Source organism: Sorex fumeus, unplaced genomic scaffold (genome assembly GCF_029834395.1).
Source record: "Sorex fumeus unplaced genomic scaffold, SorFum_2.1 ptg000063l, whole genome shotgun sequence".
Lineage (NCBI taxonomy): Eukaryota > Metazoa > Chordata > Mammalia > Eulipotyphla > Soricidae > Sorex > Sorex fumeus.
In genome coordinates this window covers 34,991,448-35,009,184 of record NW_026606120.1, presented here as the reverse complement: position 1 = coordinate 35,009,184, position 17,737 = coordinate 34,991,448, and the positions used below count along the sequence as shown (strand labels likewise).

General features: G+C 40.1%; 1 protein-coding gene across 1 annotated transcript in view; it reads right to left on the bottom strand.

Annotated features, from left to right (window-relative positions):
- Positions 1-17,737, bottom strand: part of LRCH3 (leucine rich repeats and calponin homology domain containing 3) — a 105,316-nt gene that overhangs the window by 57,360 nt on the left and 30,219 nt on the right. The window contains exons 2-4 of the mRNA XM_056126482.1: positions 6,034-6,178; positions 3,067-3,193; positions 134-239 (exon numbers count right to left, since the gene is read on the bottom strand). Of these exons, the coding sequence (XP_055982457.1) occupies positions 134-239; positions 3,067-3,193; positions 6,034-6,178 (378 nt within the window). The remainder of the gene's footprint in view (positions 1-133; positions 240-3,066; positions 3,194-6,033; positions 6,179-17,737) is intronic.

The following is a 17,737-nucleotide window of genomic DNA, read 5'->3' as shown; positions in this document are numbered from 1 at the left end:
TGCTGCATTTCCCAGAAGAAACTGCTACTGACCATTCACTGATAACTACCTGGAGTTTATCAACTTTATCAGGTGGAGAAATCTAAAAATAAAATCTTTAAAGAAACTTAACTCTTACTGCAAAATTCCTTACCTTCAGGTAAACATACTAAGTGATTCCTTCTTATGTTAAGGTCTCTCAAGGCTTCCAAATTACCAATTTGGGATGGTATAGTTCGAATTTCATTGCAGCTTACATCCTTTTTCAGAAAGACAGAAAGTAAAGGACTGTATTACAAACCCCCTAGCTTTAACACAGCTATAAAATTATAAAATGAAATCTGACAAAATCATTCTATTTCCTCTCCTCTCTCCTGGTTGCACACACACACACACACACACACACACACACACACACACACATTCATACTTTGAACTAGCATTTAATTTTTAGGTTTTTAAATAGAAATTCATAGGTTTTTAATTGTGCACATTTATTAAAAAGCTATATTAATTTTGTAACCATAACTAAAATTAAATGAGTTATGATGTAGATAAGATGTATAGGATGTCAGCTCAAATGAAAATGTTGGTGAAAGGTAAAACAGAAGCATAAAGAGAGATTTAGGGACAATGAAACTACAAGAAAAAACAATGATAAAAAAATTTTAACTGTAAAATTATTTGAAGGAGTCAGAGAAGTAAACACACGAGTTAAGACACTTGTCCCATAGGCAATGACTCTGCTTCATTCCTGGGCTCCAGAGCAAGGCCAGATCCGACACTAAAGGTCTCCCCGAAGACCCTGGCATGGCATCCTGAGGCATGGGCCACTGGTCGGGCTACTGGGAACCGCCAAGAGAAACCTGGCTTCCAGAACAACATTCTGGGGCCCCGGAGCCCCCAAATTCAAAAATCTATTTTCGAAATACCAGTTGAAGTACAGAGAATTTAGTTCAAGACTCTTGAAAAAAATATTTCCGTTACTACTTGGACTGATCTATTTCAATAAATATTTCAGGCCTCTCAGTATCTTAATAGGATGGTTCCAATGGTTCTATAAAGAGACTACACTTTTCAAGATTGAGAAAATCAGGCTTCAGATTTTCACTGATTCTGAGACTAATCCTGAAAACAAAGTTTAAATCATGTGTAGCAGATGGCAGCTATGTAAGTTAATCAAAGCTCCAGGAGGGCCAGGGGCGGGGCCTTACTCGAAGCCTGCCTTCCTTGGAACCCCAACTATCACTCCTGACCACTGCCAAGTATGGCCCTGGGCCCATATTAAAAAATAAATAAAAGCTTCAAGATGCTAGATAAATACTTAAAATTCCTCTAAAATAAAAAATAAACGTTAAAAGATATTAAAAAACTACACATCAAAAATTTCATTATGGGGCTGGAGAGATAGCACAGCCGGTAGGGCGTTTGTTTGCCTTGCAGCGGACGACCCAGGTTCGATTCCCAGCATCCCATATGGTCCCCTGAGCACTGCCAGGAGTGATTTCTGAGTGCAGAGCCAGGAGTAACCCCTGTGCATTGCCGGGTGTGACCCAAAAAGCAAAAAAAAAAAAAAAAATCATTAAGCCTGACATTAAAATTTTCTCATAATATTTAAAGAAATATTTTTTTTTTACTTTTTTAACCAATTGACCAATAAATGACTTCAGTAGAATCAGAAACTCAACTTCCCAATCAAATGCTCAAGACATCAAAGTTAAAGAGTTCTAAGAAAAAGCTGAAAGGATAATTGAGCAGAAGCAGCTGGCATTTAACCACTTCCTGCTGGAGGACAACAGTGAGCATTCACTTTAACATGAAGGGAAGAGCAGACAATAGGATGTTGTAGTGAGACCATTTGAGGGGAGTCAGGAGGGGGACCCAGCACAAGCACTTAGACTGAGAGTAACAGAGTATTGACAGAAAGCTAAAAGCAGCTTCTGGGAGTACACCCCCCACCCCCATGTAAGTTAATTAATTGAGGGAAGGGTCGCTCATGCAAGAAAGGCAAGAGGGCTCCCTGGGTTGGACTGGCTGGTGTGTGATATGTGGCTCCCAGGGGCCACGGGTCCAATTTGGGGTCCTCCAGTCTTTTGAACCACCTCTCTAGCTGAGATGACTCCATCTTTAAGAATTACAGATTCAATAAGCAGAAACGGAAAGTGAAAATCATTTAAAAATTAGAATTTAAACCATAAGTATAATTGCTACTAACCTATTTTCTGAAAACAGTAGTCTATATCTAGACTCTAGATTTAACATATTTGTGAATTTTCACACGACCTTTATTTACATTCATGATACACCTAAAATGGGGGTTAATATGTGAACTATTAAATAAATTTGTTTACAATGCCCATATTTGTTGATAAATTGATATAAAACTATATCCCCAAATCTCAATGGTTATACTTGTTTTTCACCATTTCACAAACAGAAATGTGGACTCTGAGTTAAGGTAGTCTGGTTTCAGATTCTACTTGGATCATGGACAAAGTCACTTGCCAGAATGCTACTTTCTTCAGCTGTAATATGATGATGGTAATAATAATAATAATAATACCTAACTTATAATGTCACTGTGGTAATTAAAAAGTCTTATTCCATGCTCAGTAGTAAGTAACTCAAAAGTAATAAGGAGTGAGGGTAAACATTATACTTCTTAGAAAACATTAAGCAGTAACAGAATAGCTTACTTTAGAGTAGAAGCAAGTTCTAAAGATAGCATGTAAGAAAAAACAAGTATGACACTTGTAGTGCAAATTTCAGTGTATGACATAACTAAAAATCAGCATATTGACGCTATTAATACAATTTCATGTGAAAATTACACATACTAACTTACATATCAAAGATTTAATAATACAGAAACGACCAAATATTGGCAAGAACCTAGTTTTAAATATTCCTTTCTATATCATGGAGGCAATTAGTTTGAATTTCAGTTTTCTTAATTCTGTATTCAATCACTTTCAATATTGATCAATGTAAGAACATTATCATTAAATGCAAATAACTCATAAGTACAGATTCATAACATATAAAGGTATGATATGCACTGGGCAAAAAAAAAAAACTTTAACTTACAAGTTCTGTTAAATACCTGAGATGACCAATTTCTTCTGGAAGTGAGACCAATTTGTTATTGCTAGCAATTAAGACTTTCAATGGTAAATTACACAAGTGTATTGGCAATGTTGATAGCTGGTTCCGACTAAACGAGTAAGTATAAAAAGAAAAGTGTCAAGGAACACCACTGAAGAAACTTACCCTTTTTCACGTTCTATACAGGAAAGCAAAATAGTCATTCCCGGAACAAACAGCAAAATTAGAGTTCTAACCTTCGTGCCCCACTGACAATCTTTGTTTTAGGCAACGCACTGAATTTATCTGTATCCTGTGCACATTAAACATCTATATCTCTAACAACTTAAGGATTTTAAAACCAGATTTTATTTAATAGAGCTCTTGAGTCATAAAACACCTTTATGAATAATGAAATACTATGAAAACACATTATTTTAGTAAAAAAATATAGTTAAAAAATTGGATAGTGAGGGCCAGAGAAGACAGCTCAGAGGGTTGGAACAAAAAGGGCCCTTCCTGGAAGTGTGTGGTGTCAACCCAGGTTTGATCTCCACCACCCCTAGGTTCCCTGACCCCCATCAGAAGTGACCCCTGAGCACAGAGCCAGGAGTAAGCCCTGAGCATCACTGGGTGTGGCTCAAAATCCAAAAAAAGAATCTTTAAAAAGGAAGACTTATAAGAGTATTTGTAATCTATTTTATTACAATGGGCTAGAGCGATAGCACAGCGGTAGGGCATTTGCCTTGCACACAGCCAACATGGCTGACCCGAGTTCGATTCCTCCGCCCCTCTCGGAGAGCCCGGCAAGCTACCGAGAGTATCTCGCCTGCTCGGCAAAGCCTGGCAAGCTACCCATGATGTATTCGATATGCCAAATACAGTAACAAAAAGTCTCACAATGGAGACGTTACTGGACCCGCTCGAGAAAATCGATGAACAACGGGAGGACTGTGACTGACTGTGACTTTATTACAATACTATAGCCAAATATACCTACATGATGCTAACATACTTCTATGAAATATAAGTGACAGGCTGAAAATTTAAATAATCACAGCAACTGGGGTAGCAATAAATTTTTATTTATACAATGAAGATGCAAATCAAAACTAAAAGTACTAAAGCTATATATACACACACACACACACACACAGACACACACACATATATATACACACACACATATGTATGGACAGACACAAATATTCTTAGGACAAAAACATCTTAAAATTTTCTTTATATAGTTAACTCAGTCCATTGAGTCAATTTCCTCTCTACTTTCAAAACCTTTTCTTGCTGAGCCTTTAAAACTTTTGAATATAATAAAAACCTATTCCTAGATCTTAAGATAAATAAACATCAGGGATATGACTCAAGTGGTGAAGCACAAATTTTGCATACTTAAGGCCCTGGGTTTGATCCCAACACTGTATGTTCCATGTTCAGCCCCTAACAATGCCAGTAGCCCCCGAACACTGCAGAGGCGAGTGAGACAGCACTGTGGGAAGGACGCTTGCCAGGCATGCAGCTGACCCGCTTTCAATCCCCAACCTGGGTTTGATTCCTGAGCTCTAGGAGGGATTCCTTAGTACAGAGCAGGACCAAGTCCTAGGGGTTAGGGCCTAAGCTCAGTCTAAAGACCTAAAAAGCAAAACAAAACTAAACCAGGCCAGCAAGACAGCAAAGACGACGAAGGAAAAACCCTCAAAGCTTAATCCCTAGCATTGCATGGTCCCCAGAGCACTTTTGGGGGTGATCACTGAGCACAGAATTGAGAGTAGCCGCTGAACGATGCCACAGTGTCCCAAACAAACAAAAACAAAATGACAGCAGACAGCTTCCTTGGACTGCTCTGCATATAGACACCAGAGACCATCCCAGCACCACACGCCCTGACAGGACCACTGAGAGCCGGAGTGGCTTCGGAGGACTCCCAGGGATGGCCCGAACAAAACAACCAGTCAAGAAAACACAAATCCTGAAAGGCTGACAAAAACGAAGGAGATCATTCATAATTACATAACTCAGACAAAACATTCTGGTGTTAAATGTTTTACAACATTTATATTTTCCTAGTTGGACATTTATTAACTTTTACAATGAAATTTTAAGAAGAGTTCTTGTAAGATGTGAAAATAGATAAGCTGAGTAAATACAATATACAAAAATACCTAATCACAATGATCAAACCACATAATTTCAGATTTATTTCTCCTCAATGAAGTTTATTTTAATAGGTAGTACCACTGCTACAAGCACATTAAGTTAAAGATCAGTGGGATTTGTTACTTACTGCAAATACAAAGACAAACGAAGAAACTATTGAGACACAGAAAAATTCTGTTAATATAGTCTAAACATGTATGCTGTTCTGTTTTCTGTTTTGTTTGTTTTTAGCTTTTCTGGGGCACAGTGGCGATGCTCAGGGGTTACATATGGTGCTGGGGGATCATATGGGGTGCCCCGGGTTGCCCACGTGCAAGGCAAATGCCATGCCTGCTGTATTATCGTTCTAGCCCCCAAATCCATTCTGTCTGTCTGTCCTCCCGTTGTTCATCGATTTGCTCAAGCGGGCCCAGTAACGTCTCCATTGTGAGACTTCTTGTTACTGTGTTTGGCATACTGCATACTCTCGGTAGCTTGCCGGGCTCTCCGAGAGGGGCGGAGGAATCGAACCCGGCTCGGCCGGGCTGGCTGTGCGCAAGGCAAACACCCAAATCCATATATCGTTGATATGAACAGATAATGTAGATTTTACTGGAAGAGGGAAATACCCCAAAACCACAAAAAAGGCTCTGGAGAGATAACTCAACTGCTGAATGCATGCTTTGGATGCAGGAGGTATGGGTTGAAGCCCCGTGGTCCCCGAGCTCCACTGGGAGCTGGAACTTAAGAACCACAGACCCCAAGCAAACAAACAAAACTCAAATGAACAAAGCAAAAAATAAAAAAAACCAATATCCTTACCTAATATTTAAGAATGTTAGCGCTTGCAGGTTTAGAATTGCTTCTGGTATATTCCGAATACAATTTTGGTATAAATTGAGATTCTCCAGGGAGACAAAGTGACATGCTTCTATGGGAATTTCTGAGAGGCGATTTCGTGATAAATCTGAAAGAATAAACAAATTAAAAACCAACACTCAGAATTTAGTGGAATTTCAAATAAGCAGGTATCATGATTGTTTGAACTCTTCAGACCATTGCTTTTATTTTTACAAAAAGATAATCTAGAATTCTATGCATCATACCAGAACAAAACATTACTAAAGGGATGGAACCTGAATCTAATCAAGCTTTTGGATCAAATACAAGTTTTCGAGATATGACAAGACAAAGAAATGTGATGAGACACAGTTTCATTATCCACTGAAACTGAACAGAGATTCATTTGCTCACTACTATTTTCTATCTTATACCCTCTTAAATAAGTCAATGAATTTTATCAGATTTTAGGCCACAACGATCAGTTCTGGTGAAGCTTGGGGGACCATATGGAGTCAGGGGTCAAATCCAGGTCTGCATTTAAGGCAAAGACCCAGACCTTCTGCCCTATTTTATCTTTCGGTAGGAGTACTTTACTGAGCACTTTCCTTAAACCAAGAACCTGAATTACTATAAATTTATAAGTATCTTGCTTCTGCCATAATGACTAATATTTTAGCTATGTATAAATAGGTAGTTACTTTCTCAGGAGTATACAGATGTTATTTTATTAATTTCTAGCTTTCAGAAGAGGTATACGGCTTGTCAATATTTTTCCTTTATAAGCACCTTGTTCTTCATCTCACAACCTCCTTTAACCAGAGGAATTCTCCTTCATTCAGTTTTTCCATCTATTTCCCATTTGTTTTTTCCTTTCTGAGTATAATTTTTGTTTTAATATGCTATTCTACTTAAGTTTTCCAGACAACTAATTTGAACTCAACCATAATCATTCTCTCCATAAATATATACAAAAGTTTTCTCCCTCTCAGTTTTTAATTTTAAATGTGATCAGAAGAATTCCATAAGTTTCTTGAGACTCTCAGGAGAATCTGTCTTGTTTAGCATGCCATGTATCTCTTCGGACAGACCCTTTCTGCAGGCAGGTGCTCTGGATGGGCTCTCTGCTCACTCCGCCAGCTCCTGGTCAGCCTCACCCCAGACTGACGTCAGGCTGTGGAATAGCCCCCTGTGCGAGCTGCACCGAGCAGGAGAGCAACACGGTGAACGAAGCTTCCCCTCTGGAAACAGCTTCGAGAATTTTAACCTTTGCATAACTGTCACACGCATTTTTGCCTCTGTGTTTCATTTGGACGTTAGTATATAACACAGGCCTACGTGCTCTCCACAGGTTGCTTCAGCCTGTGAACCTCAGAGCTTCTTCATTCTGAAATGACAGTGATGAAAGTTCGTGAGGCAGACAAACTGGGTCCTCATACTGTGTCCAGGAAACAAGTCACTAAGTACTTAAAGTGAAAAATGTCCTATAGAATCATACTGTAGATAACATCTTAAATGTAGCAAGAATTATTTGTATAAAGCCCTATTTAGCTTACCGGCCTATTGGGGCTGGAGAGAGTATAGTGGGTCAGGAGTTTGCCTCACGTGTGGTCAACCTGGGTGCAAGCCCTAGCATGGCATATATCTCTGGGTATAGAAATATATATATATATATAAATATATACACACACACACACACACATATATTTATGCAGGAGTACTGCTATTTATTCAGCCACTGATTAGCTGATTGAATTGGGCATGAATTCCACCCTCTTATAATTCTTAATGTACAGCCTATTTTATTCCCAATAATTTTATATTCTTTGAAATCTCTTCTTTTGATTGGTTTGATTGATCCACTTTAATGTGGTTTCATTAATACTTAGGGCTGGAGCGATAGCACAGCGGTAGGGCGTTCGCCTTACAAGCGGCCAACATGGCCGACCTGAGTTCGAACACTATCTATACTTGTTAAATTTAATACTTAGCTACCTGTTAACTAAGAGCCAACAATATAAAACACAATTTTTGGGCTGGAGCGATAGCACAGTGGGTAGGGCGTTTGCCTTGCACGCAGCCAACACGGCTGACCCGAGTTCGATTCCTCCGTCCCTCTCGGAGAGCCCGGCAAGCTACCGAGAGTATCTCGCCCGCACGGCAGAGCCTGGCAAGCTCCCCGTGACGTGTTAGATATGCCAGACACAGTAACAACAAAGTCTCCAATGGAGACGTTACTGGGCCCGCTCGAGCAAATAGATGAACAACGGGAGGACACTGACAGATTAATACTTAATACTTCTGCATAATATTTCAGCTTCACTTAAGTGTGGGTAGGACTTGTGACTTTGCCTCTGACCAAAATAATACTACAAAGATGAATCACTCTGGCATTTATATCTGTGTATCTTACTAGCTCTATACTAATTGTCTTTTTCTTTCCTTTTTAAACTTTTGGTGTCAGGGTTGAACCCAGGATCTATTACATACAAAGCATGCATGCACTCTATACTGAGCTAATCTCTAGTTCCTGGCCTTTTGTTTGACTGTTTTTAGTTTGGGTGTCACACCCGGCAGTGCTCAGGACTTACTCATGGCTCTGTGCTCTGGCATCAGTATTAGAAGCTGCAGGGGACCCCATGGGGTGCCAGGGATCAAACGCAGGCGGGCTGCTCGAAAGGAAAGCACCCTGCCTTCTGTACTCAGGGATAGAGAGTGGGGCTATGATTCCGCAACTGCATGTGCTATGGGGATTTGAAACAGGGTTGGTACCGATCAAGGCCGGGGCCTTACCTCCTGTATTCCTAGCCCCACAGTTGGCTTTGTTTCCTGCTTTGTTTGGGGACCCACACCTGCTAGTGCTCAGGGCTCTCTGCTGTCTGGCTCTACACTTGGTAGGGCGCAGAGAAGGACTGAACCCAGGTCAAACTGTGTGCTCAGCAAGAACCCTACCCACGCTGCTGTTCTAAGAGGCCCTCAGTCAAGAACACTACAGCAGCAAGAAACGGATTCTGCATCCGGGTGGGAACATCTGGTTGACACCTTGATGAGAAAGCTTTGCAGCATATCTGGTTAAGGTGTTCCTGGGCTCCAAACCAAAGTTACCATGAAATTTTTGTTCTTTCAAGACCACACAGTAATTTACTGCCTTGTGAAATCCTTGAAATCACAAAGTTTGTGGTTATCTGATAAACAGCACAAAAAAGTACACTGTCAGTACTTCTACAAAATTCCCCTTTCTACTCTTAATTTTCCTTATATCTGTTTTCAAGACAATGTGATTTACAGAGCCGTTCACAATAAGGTTATATCTGATATGCAATGTTCCAACACCAATCCTACCACAATGTCCCTTTCCATCCACCAATGTCCCTGGGTTCTCTCCCACCTCCTCACCTGTCCCCTTGGCAGACATATAACAAGTTTATTTCATGTTATCTTTCCATCTTTCTATTCTTTAACTTGACCTTTCTTATTTTGAATGTTATTTTTAATTTAACCATTCAAGTTCTAACAGGCAAAAAAGACAAAAGTATTCACCACACATCTACCTGATGTGGAGATTTTCATTTAAATGCAGCGTACTCCCTCACCCGCCGCCAACGGCCTGCCTTGCCACCGCCCCACAGAAATACTTCGATTATAGCAGTCCTTCTCCAGATCAGACCAGTGTCCAGGCCACTGGCACCTCATCTCACTCAGGCCTATGCCAAAGATGTCAAATTTGGTGCAGATGCCCAGACCTTAGTGCATCAAGGTATAGACCTTTTAGCTGATGTCGTAGCTGTTACTATGGGGCCAAAGGGAAGAACAGTGATTACTGAAAAGAGGTGGGGAAGTCACAAAGTAACCAAAGACACTGTGACTGTTGCTAAGTCCATTGATTTAAAGGATAACTATAAAAATACTGATGCCAAACTTGTTCAAGATGTTGCCAATAACAAATGAAGAAGCAGGGATGGTACCACTACTGCTACTGTATTGGCATGGTCAATTGTCAAGGAGGGCTTCGAAAACATTAGCAAAGGTGCTAATCTGGTGGAAATCAGAAGAGGTGTGATGCTAGCTATAGATGCAGTAATTGCTGAACTTAAAAAGCAGTCTAAACCAGGGACAACTCCTGAAGAAATTGCTCAGGTTGCTACTATTTCTGCTAATGGAGACAAAGAAATTGGCACCATCATTTCTGATGTAATGAAGAAAGCTGGAAGGAAGGGTGCCATAACAGTAAAGGATAGAAAAACGCTGAGTGATGAATGAGAAATTATTGAAGGGATGAAGTTTGATCGAGATTATAGTTCGCTGTATTTTATTAATACTTCAAAAGGTCAGAAATGTGAATTCCAAGATGCCTATGTTCTGCTAAGTGGAAACAAAATTTCTAGCATTCAGTCCATTGTACCTGCTCTTGAAATTGCCAATGCTCACTGGAAGCCCTTGGTCATAATTGCTGAAGATGTTGATGGAGAAGCTTTGAGTACACTTGTTTTAAATAGGTTAAAGTGGGTCTTCAAGTTGTAGCAGTCAAAGCTCCAGGTTTTGGCGTCAACAGGAAGAACCAGCTTAAAGATATGGCTATTGCTACTGGTGGCGCTGTATTTGAAGAACTATGAATCTTGAGGATGTTCAGCCGCATGACTTAGGAAAAGTTGGAGAGGTCATTGGAACCAAAGATGATGCCATGCTCTTGAAAGAAAAAGGTGACAAGGCTCAAACTGAAAAACGTAATCAAGAAATCATCAAGCAGTTGGATATTACAACCAGTGAATATGAAAAGGAAAAACTGAATGAATGCTTGGCAAAACTCTCAGATGGTGTGGCTGTGCTAAAAGTTGGTGGGACAAGTGATGTTGACGTGAATGAAAAGAAGACCGAGTTACAGATGACCTCAATGCTACACGAGCTGCTGTTGATGAAGGCATTGTTCTGGGAGGGAGTTGTGCTCTGCTTCAGTGCATTTCAGCCTTAGACTCATTAACACCTGCTAATGAAGATCAGAAAATTGGCATAGACATTATTAAAAGAATACTCAAGACTCCTGCAATGACCATTGCTAAGAACGCAGGTTCACTGACTGTTGAGAAGATTTTACAGAGTTCCTCAGAAGCTGGTTATGATACTATGGTTGGAGATTTTGTGAATATGGTAGAAAAAGGAATCATTGATCCAACAAAGGTTGTAAGAACTGCTTTACTGGATGCTGCTGAAGTAGCCCTTCTGTTAACTACAGCAGAAGTTATAGTAAGTGAAATTCCTAAAGAAGAAAAGGACCCTGGGATGGCTGAAATGGGTAGAATGGGAGGAGGTAAGGGAGGTGGCATGTTCTGTTCGTAAAATAGTGCTTTACCATTATTAATGAACTGTGAGAGAAGCTCAAGGCAGGTGCTCCTCACCTATAATTTCAGAGAAGTCAGTTGAAAGAAAAAAAAAACTGAAGAAAAGGCTGGCTGATGTTTTAAGAAAATCGCTATAATCATCAGTTACTGATTTCAGCTGACAACATATAATGGTTTACTGCTGTCATTGTCCATGCCTACAGATAATTTATTTTGTATTTTTGAATAAAAAGACATTTGTACAGTCCTGATGACTGAGTACAAGAGTCATATACCCAATGTACTGCTTTCAACTTAAATCACGAGGCATTTTTACTACTGTTCTGTTAAACTCAGGATTTTAGTGCTTGCCATCAACAGATGAGAAGTTAAGAAGCGGCCTTTCTGTGGAATGTAAGAATAATTGTGTACAATGTAGAAAACTATCCAATTATGTGACAACCTTTGTGTAACAAAAAATTGTTTCAAGTTAAAATGTAAATTAAATGCTTTGAAATTGTATCAAGTTTTTCTATAGGGGAAAAATATTCCTTAGCCTTAGAGAACTAACTTTACATAATAATAATGGTAAGTCTTAATTCTGAACTCATCCTAGAATCTTTCTTTTGACCTTAAATGCAAATAGTAAATAGAATAAGCCCAAGTGTATCTTGATCCATCCATTTTCCAAATCTTTTGTCACTGTCTCAAATCTAACAATATATGAAAGATTACTCCATATACAACAAGAGGCAAAAAGGCAAGCATAAAACCAACTTTATAAGGTAGAAAGCAAGACAGCAACAACAGGTAACAAAAGCTTTTAGACTCCAGCGTGTAAAACTATACAGTAAAACACATCAGAGTACAAAAGGGTATTTAAAAATCGATGGCCTGGAAAGATGGCTTCCAAGAAGGCTCTAGTACCAGCAGAGCAAGTGCAAGGCAGTCAGTGAAACCCCAGTGCCTCACACACTGAGGAATTCAGCCACCTGCCACCTGTGAGTTCCTGCTCCCAACAATGTGCATGGGTGGAGAAACTGTGTTAAGTGTTAAGTAGAGAATTAGCTCGACATGGGCTGGAGCGATAGCACAGCGGGTAGGGCGTTCGCCTTACAAGCGGCCAACATGGCCGACCCGAGTTCGATTCCTCCGCCCCTCTCGGAGAGCCCGGCAAGCTACCGAGAGTATTCGATATGCCAGACACAGTAACAACAAAGTCTCCAATGGAGACGTTACTGGGCCCGCTCCAGCAAATCGACGATCAACGGGAGGGCCTTTACCTTTACCTTTACCTTACTATTATTAATGCTTAAAGTCATAATTATGTTTATTTTTAATTTCAATTTTTTAGAATTATGTTAACTTTAAAGGGAGAAAGAGAAACACTATTATTTCTCATTTATATACATATATATAAGTAAATAAAACCGAAACAAAATCTAAGACTGAAAGAACAAAAGAGTGTTTAGGAGAGAGAAAGGAAAGCAGATAAACTGGATAAAAGGGAGTTAGTCAATTGTATGGGAATGAATGGAAATTAACTTTGAATGAACAGACGGTACTATATACAGAAACTAGTTTATAATGAGGCATGCCTGAAATTTATTATAAACCAAAGTCACTTCAATAAAAATTTTAAAATACATCTGGCAACATACATTTCATACACAAATATTTTAGATATGTATATCTGATGGTCTCTGGTCATCAAAAAAAAATAGTATATTTGGTATCCAGTCCTGTTTCCCTTGTCCTTTTTTGTTTTTGCAATGTTGACTATTCAACTCAGGGTCTCACATGCAGTGCTCTGCCATTGAGCGATACCCCCAGACCCAGTATACCATACTTTCAAGAGATGGGATGGGGAGGATGGAGAGGGGAAGGGATACTGGGATCAGTGGTGGGCACTGGTGCAGGGATGGGTGTTCGATCACTGTATAACTGAAACCCAAACACAAAAATTTTTAACTCTACAATTGTACCTCATGGTGTTTCACTAATAAAAATTTTTTTAAAAAGTATAGAAAACATTTATCTTAAGATTTAGTGTTCACTTCACCACATAGACTGAAATTGGACTGCTGCAGTAGCATGGACACACACATTAGTGATGCATTCTGCATCTTAAAAACATGAGTGAAAAGGAAAAAATTGTATTAGATGTTTAAAATAGTATTCTAATCTTTCAGTGAGGTCACACTGAAAGATTATTATATTTTTGTATCACTAAAGTAATCTTCTCCGCACATGCAAATAACCCTAGTACCTGTCACACAAGCCTGAGAAGTTTTCATCTCTCTGCCAGTCTAGTAGGTCCCAGGGAGTTCTCAATTGAGATTTGCCAAGGACAGTAAAAAGTTACACACTGAAGAATGCACAATCTTGCCAGAAAGCCACTGAAAGGGCACTTATATGTGGCCTTGGTCTTTCCTTCTAATGTTGGTAATATAAACCACAAAGTTTAATACTCTTTGACATTACCCTTGGAGACATTATTCAGTTAATCAAAGCAGAAAAAGCCAAAAAAAAAAAAAAAAAGCCCGATTTAAAACATGAGAAAATTTTAATCTAAAAAATATACCATGCAAGCTTTATAATGAAAAAAAAATTTTTTTTTCTTTTTGGGTCACACCCGGCGATGCTCAGGGGTTACTCCTGGCTCATGCACTCAGGAATCACTCCTGGCGGTGCTCGGAGGACCATACGGGATGCTGGGAATCGAACCCGGGTCGGCCATGTTGGCTACGTGCAAGGCAAACGCCCTACCCGCTGTGCTATTGCAGCCCCTATAATGAAAATGTTTCAAGGCAGTTACCTGCAAATACCTAACTACACACCTTATAAAAAATTTTATCCTCAAATTAAACTTATTTCATAATGATTTATAATGGTATGATATAAAAGGCCTAAAAATAGCAAAATAAAAATAAAAATAAACCAAGTATTAGGAGAGGAGGTGCTAAGAATGATCACTCTAGGTTTGACAGTAACTATCTTCTGAGTCCCTATGTTAAGAGAGTGGAGGTTATGTCTGCTTTAATTCAACAATGTACTTGACTTTGAACAACAGACAATAGTTGCTTATGCTTGACCTCCTACAGTGTTTTATTTACTGCAGAGAATCTAGGGTTTTTATTTTATTCAATGGTTTATGATCTGCCATGTCCCAGACCTGACTAAGGATATTCCCCATAGGGAGAGTTCCTCTCTCTTTCTGACATGCCATCTTCATTTGGGGGAGCAATGCTTTATATTCCGGAGCAATATGTTCTAGGCTTATCTAGCAATTTCCTTGCCCCAATTCTAGAACCAGCTATTTCTTTCCTTTGTGTAATAGAAACTTCTGTGGCAAGTCAGATTTGTGAGTGAGCATGTGTGGGGGAGAGGGAGGGTGTCATAAGGAAAAATCCTCAACTCTGAGATACAGTTCAGGATGTGTAACAAAGGTCCTACAAGACACTAAGCCTTGAAACAGTCTATCTCACTGTAGCAGGGAAGCAGAACAAACTGGTACTGGGAGGCAGAGAGCTGCTGCAACAAAACAGTGGGTGCTGCCTTCAACTTACTTCCACAGGAGCCCTCTGGACCCCTCAAGAGGCTGCTGGGGGCAGTGGGAAAAACGCCCTTGAAGGCTGGAGGTTTTGCTCTGCAAAGTAACTGCAGCACTATATGCAGGGAGAAAGGGCACCCTACCAGATCTATTTCTCTTTATTTAGTTTAAATTTTTTTATTGTAATACCTTATGAATTTCAATAACAAATACCTGTGGCTAGCTAGTGAAACTTATATTAGCTATAAGTTAAAGATACCTGACAACAAAGATCATGACTAATTACTTTCATTTTGGTAGTGGGGTAGTTTGGAAAGTACAGCGGCAGTGTTCGGGGTAGCCCAGGCTCTGTGCTCAGGGAACGCTCGTAAGCAGCTCTGTCCCATGTGGTACCAGGGCTTTACCTGGGGTCAGCAGCATGCAAGGCAAACACCTTAACCACTTAAGGGACATCTCTCCAAATCTAACCTAAAATCTTAAATCTTTTTTTTCTCTTTGCTTTTTGGGTCACACCTAGCAATGCTCAGGGGTTATTCCTGGCTCTGCACTCAGGAATTACTCCTGGTGGTGCTCGGGGAACCATATGGGATGCTGGGAATTGAACCTGGGTTGTCTGCATGCAAGGCAAACACCCTACCCGCTGTGCTATTGCTCCAGCCCCAAAATCTTAAATCTTAATGATGAGAACGGGCATACATACACTTACAAACATATATACCTAAAATTTTCTGTTTTTTTCCCCTCTCACATTCTTAGCATCACTAAAACATAAATTTCCTTTTCAGAGAAATAATCCAGAGAAAATAAAAGATACTGACCAACTTAAGATGCTCTTGAATTACTTTGTGAGAAATGTACAATTCTGCCTGAAATAAATTTTAGTTCATGTAATATCAGTAACTTTTTTGGGGGGAGGGGGGAAATGAGGAGGTTTGGGCCACATCTGGCAGTGCTCAGGGCTCACTCCCTGGTTTGAGCTCAGCGATTACTCCTAACAGTGCTTGGAGAAGTATGAGGCAAAAAGAACTAAACCCAGTTTGGCTAGGCATAGGCAAGCATCCTACCCATTGTACTCGCCAGTCCCAGGAACGAAGATAGTAAGAATTTATAATAAGCATAAGCATCCTGAACTGTGACACAATTCTTATACAATTCTTTCATCCTGAAACAGGATCACCTAGTATTGCCAACAGCGTTTTAAAACCATAGCTTAAGAAGTAATAAGCAAAGAGGTCAAAATAAACAGTAAAAAAATTCAAAAAGAAATAAGAAAATCATACCCTATACAATCCAGGGAAAAAATCATCACTATCTTAAATGAGATAACAGAATCAGATTTCAGTCCCAGATTCATCATTTTTTAACTAACTTAATCTCTAGAACATTTCAGAACATTCTGCCTCCCTAGTACTTTCTATGAGATGCTTTCAATTATTTTACTTCTGCTTTGAGGGATGGGCAGGTCAGAAGCACACTAAGAGTTATTTGCTTTTCTAGCACTGATTAACACTTCAATAACTTCATGGTCTTATGGGCTAGGAGTGGCTGTTTCCTACTTTTATAGTATAAATAGAATCCAAAGACACAATAGAATGTTGCTTCGTAAACCTGAAAAAAGCATTTGGGAAAACATTTAACTGATAGAGCATTTCCTCCCTTGCTAATTTTCTAACTTTCTCTTTCTTTTTTGGGGCTGCAAAAGGACACAAGATCTGGAAAAAAGAATGTAATTATTTTACATAATATTGCTAACTTTTCATAAGGTGAGAAAAAGATCCATAATTTTTATAAAACAAAAACTTGTGAATAATAATAACATATCTCTGAAAAGAAAACTTTAAAACTTTAAATCCAAGGAGTTGTTTGAACAGCTTACATTATGCTCGTAAGGAGTCCGGTTCACTTGGCCCTTTCTTTCTGAGGTAGTCACCCTGCTACCATCAACATCCCCAACCTCCCCAGAGTTGCTGAAAGCACCTTTTTTCCTACTGAAAACCAATCCCATTCCCCATCCCCCGCCCACTCCATGGCCACAGGCATACTCTGCAGTGAGGCGGCTGCTCAGAAGAACCCAAAGCAGTGACCAGTCACCACAGATGCTGAAGCTAAGCTTTTCCTCAGACCACACAGCCCCTCCCCTCCTAACTAACTGAGAGCAGTTCTCAGCTCTCCCATGGGTCACCAGCGCCCTAGGGAGGGAGCGAAGCAAAGGGATCACGGCTCAGGTGGTCGGGAAAGTGGGCATCTGCAGCTCTCATCCTGCTCTCCCCACAAGTAAGAGAAAAGAAGATGATGGGGCTGCCAGAGGCAACACCCAAAAGCCCACAGGAAAGCAACTGCGGAGCACAGCGGGCGGGTGAGGGTGGGCTTGCCCCCAGGAGGGCAAAAGGTGGAAAAGACAAGCACGGCTGCTATGTCAGCTAGCGTCTCCCATGGCCAACTGTATGATCCTTCTGCAAGCAGGCATACACGGAGGCTTCACCCCACAAGGAAACATCCATCACTGGGAAAGGAACTGCTTTCAGCGAGCCCCAAGAAGCAGAGACTCACAAAATGCTGAATACGCTGAGCATATGAAGGTTGAAGGATGAAATGGCTGGTACTTCCAGCACATTACAATACATTTGCTTACAGAGTCACACTTGCCTGCTTCGAGACAATTTACAATTGCCATGGCAACCCCTGCACATGAGCAACCAGGTCAGAATCTGGGATGGACCGTGACTCCAGAAAATCTCTACCCCTCATTCTTCCTTCTTCCCTGGAAAATCATGACTATTCCACCCCTAATTAATCTGTACTATTCTTATATAACTGA